Genomic DNA, 2,347 nt, shown 5'->3' on the forward strand with positions numbered 1-2,347 from the left:
TGACCACCTTCGCTGCCCTTTGCACCTGTGTTACAGTTTACTAGCCCAGTTCTCCAAGAGATCCATTTTAAAAAATTGACTGCCTTAAAGTTATCTTTACATCTTTACTAGACTAGAACATAACCCTGTGAGCACTCTGTCACTCCCCTCCACCCACCCACGGAGCGGGGGAGGGGGGAGAGCCACGGAGACTCATACACACACTGCTCACCTGCTCACTTTCCTGCCGAGAAAGTTATTTCTGGCGGGTCTGGGGCCACAAAACCCCCAGGGATTTCTCTGTCCCAGTGGTAAGCTTCTAGTTGCTCCAAGGTCCCTGGCCCTGCCTCCGGGGACATCAGTGGGGCGGGGACTCAATTCCGGGGGCAACACGTCCTGGGAGAGTTAGACGGAAGCACTGGGACTGACACGTGGACTTGGGCGGTGCTGCCCTGTGGGTTGTCCTAGGTCTGAGGTGGGNGGGCGCGGTACACAGCGGTGCCCATGCCATCCCAGCGCTCTAGCCTGATGCAGCCAATCCCAGAGGAGACCCGCAAGACCCCTTCTGCGGCAGCAGAGGATACCCGGTGGTCCAGGTGAATTGGGGTGTGGCTGAGGTCGGGGCAAGGACTTTTACGTTTAGAAAGGGAGCTGAGGTGCTACTTCATAGGACCTGAGTTCAGGGAACACCAGACTCTAGCGGCTGCCTCCCAGCCTTTCTGCAGCCTGCCACCTTCACTCTCCCTGGGACTCCCATGCCCCTCGCTGAGCAGCCCTAGCCCCCAAGTAGAGGGAGGACCCAGTAAAGAGACACCCCCCCTCCCATTTCCAATCAAATGCCAAAATCAAGCAAATGGCTCCTTTGCCCTTTTCCCTGCCAGTGATTCTGTGGTCTGGGAGGCAGGGTAGTGTCTGTAAGGCTTGGTGGGAGCACTGGNCTGGACAGATGCTCACAGCATAGGGATCTATGCAGCAGCTCTTAAGTCATAGAGGCAGGTCCTGACTTCACAAGTCTTCTAAACTAGGGTTGGAAACCAGCCGTTACCCATCTTCATTCATATTCCATTCCCACTGTTTCCAGCACTCTCCAGGCAAGCATCCCCCGACAGAAACCAGGGATGAAGGTGGCATCTGGCTATGGGACCACTGTGAGAGGGTTCAAATGGGGGCCTAAAAGAGCTCACACCCTGTGCCCTGGTTCCTGCAGTCCTCACGTGGAGGTGCTAGACTCATGGTCAAGCCTTGGTATCTCCCAGGCACCTGGGGCAAGAGCCCTGGATCTACTGGCAGGAAGTGTAAAGAGGACCTTAAGATAGTACCACCACTGAACCTAGACCAGATGAAGGCACAGCAGGTCACGGGGAGGCACAGAACCAGATCATAGTGCCCACCCACACCCACACCCACCAGTNACAGTTACAGTAGTGTCAGACTCTGCTAGAGGAGGCACACTATGTGCCTGCCCTCACTAGCTCTCCTTTCCTCTCTGGCTTAACACCTCCCTCCCTACCCCATGTTTATCCCAAGGCCTGTGCTTCACCTGGCCCCTGGAGGCACCACCCAGGGCTTTCTTAGAACTATGAAATGTTCTGCCAATTTTGCTGTAGGTTACAATTTAATGGCTCTGCCTGTTCCCCCCTCCCCACCCCCGTCACCCCACCTTCACCCCCATCTTTACACTTTCTCCTGTGTAGTGCCTCCAGTTGCCTTTGTCAGAAATGGTAGCTGAGAATTCTGGGGAATTTTGCAGGGTCAAGGCCATTCTCAACCCATACTGGAGTAATAGTACCAGCAATAAGTGTTACTAGGAACAGGGCCCTGAGTTCAGGGAACACCAGACTCTAGGGGCCCACCACTCACCACCACATGTTTGGGAGGCAGTGTTCTCCTCAACAAATCTCAGTGTGGGGTGGTTGGTGGAGGCTGAGTTAGGGAAATGTGGTAATGGCGTATACTCTGGCCCCCTGGTCATGGTAGCCAGCACATTTCCCCTCTGAACGGAGGGCCACGTGATCACCTATTTGCTCAGCCCCGAATACTCTGTGCAGGCCATCTAACAGGAAGCCAGAGCTGCACAAGTCTGTGAGGAAGTGTGATTGCTAAGACCTCCAGCCTGAGCTCTGGCTCCGAGTGGGCAAGTGGGGCTACTTAGGCCCAAGCTCCTGATCCTAAAGACTGGGGTTCTAACCAGGCAGGCAGGCCCATAGGGCCCCTTCAGGAGGATGGTCATGTTCTGTGTCACCAGCAAGTACTGAGGACGCACCTTCATCAGCCTGGCTGGTACCACCCACCCAGCTGAGGGACAAGTCCCATTTCTTGCCTCCAGGGTGCTGGGATGAAGCAGAAGGACACTGAGGTGCCTGTTAGC

General features: G+C 55.3%; 1 protein-coding gene across 1 annotated transcript in view; it reads left to right on the forward strand.

The window, feature by feature from the left end:
- The first annotated feature begins 360 nt into the window (after window positions 1–360).
- Window positions 361–2,347, forward strand: part of Slc17a9 (solute carrier family 17 member 9) — a 16,179-nt gene continuing 14,192 nt past the window's right edge. Inside the window, exon 1 of the mRNA XM_021180010.2 lies at window positions 361–575. Coding sequence (XP_021035669.1) covers window positions 484–575 — 92 coding nt within the window. The 5' untranslated portion in view covers window positions 361–483. The remainder of the gene's footprint in view (window positions 576–2,347) is intronic.

This window comes from Mus caroli, chromosome 2, assembly GCF_900094665.2.
Source record: "Mus caroli chromosome 2, CAROLI_EIJ_v1.1, whole genome shotgun sequence".
NCBI lineage: Eukaryota > Metazoa > Chordata > Mammalia > Rodentia > Muridae > Mus > Mus caroli.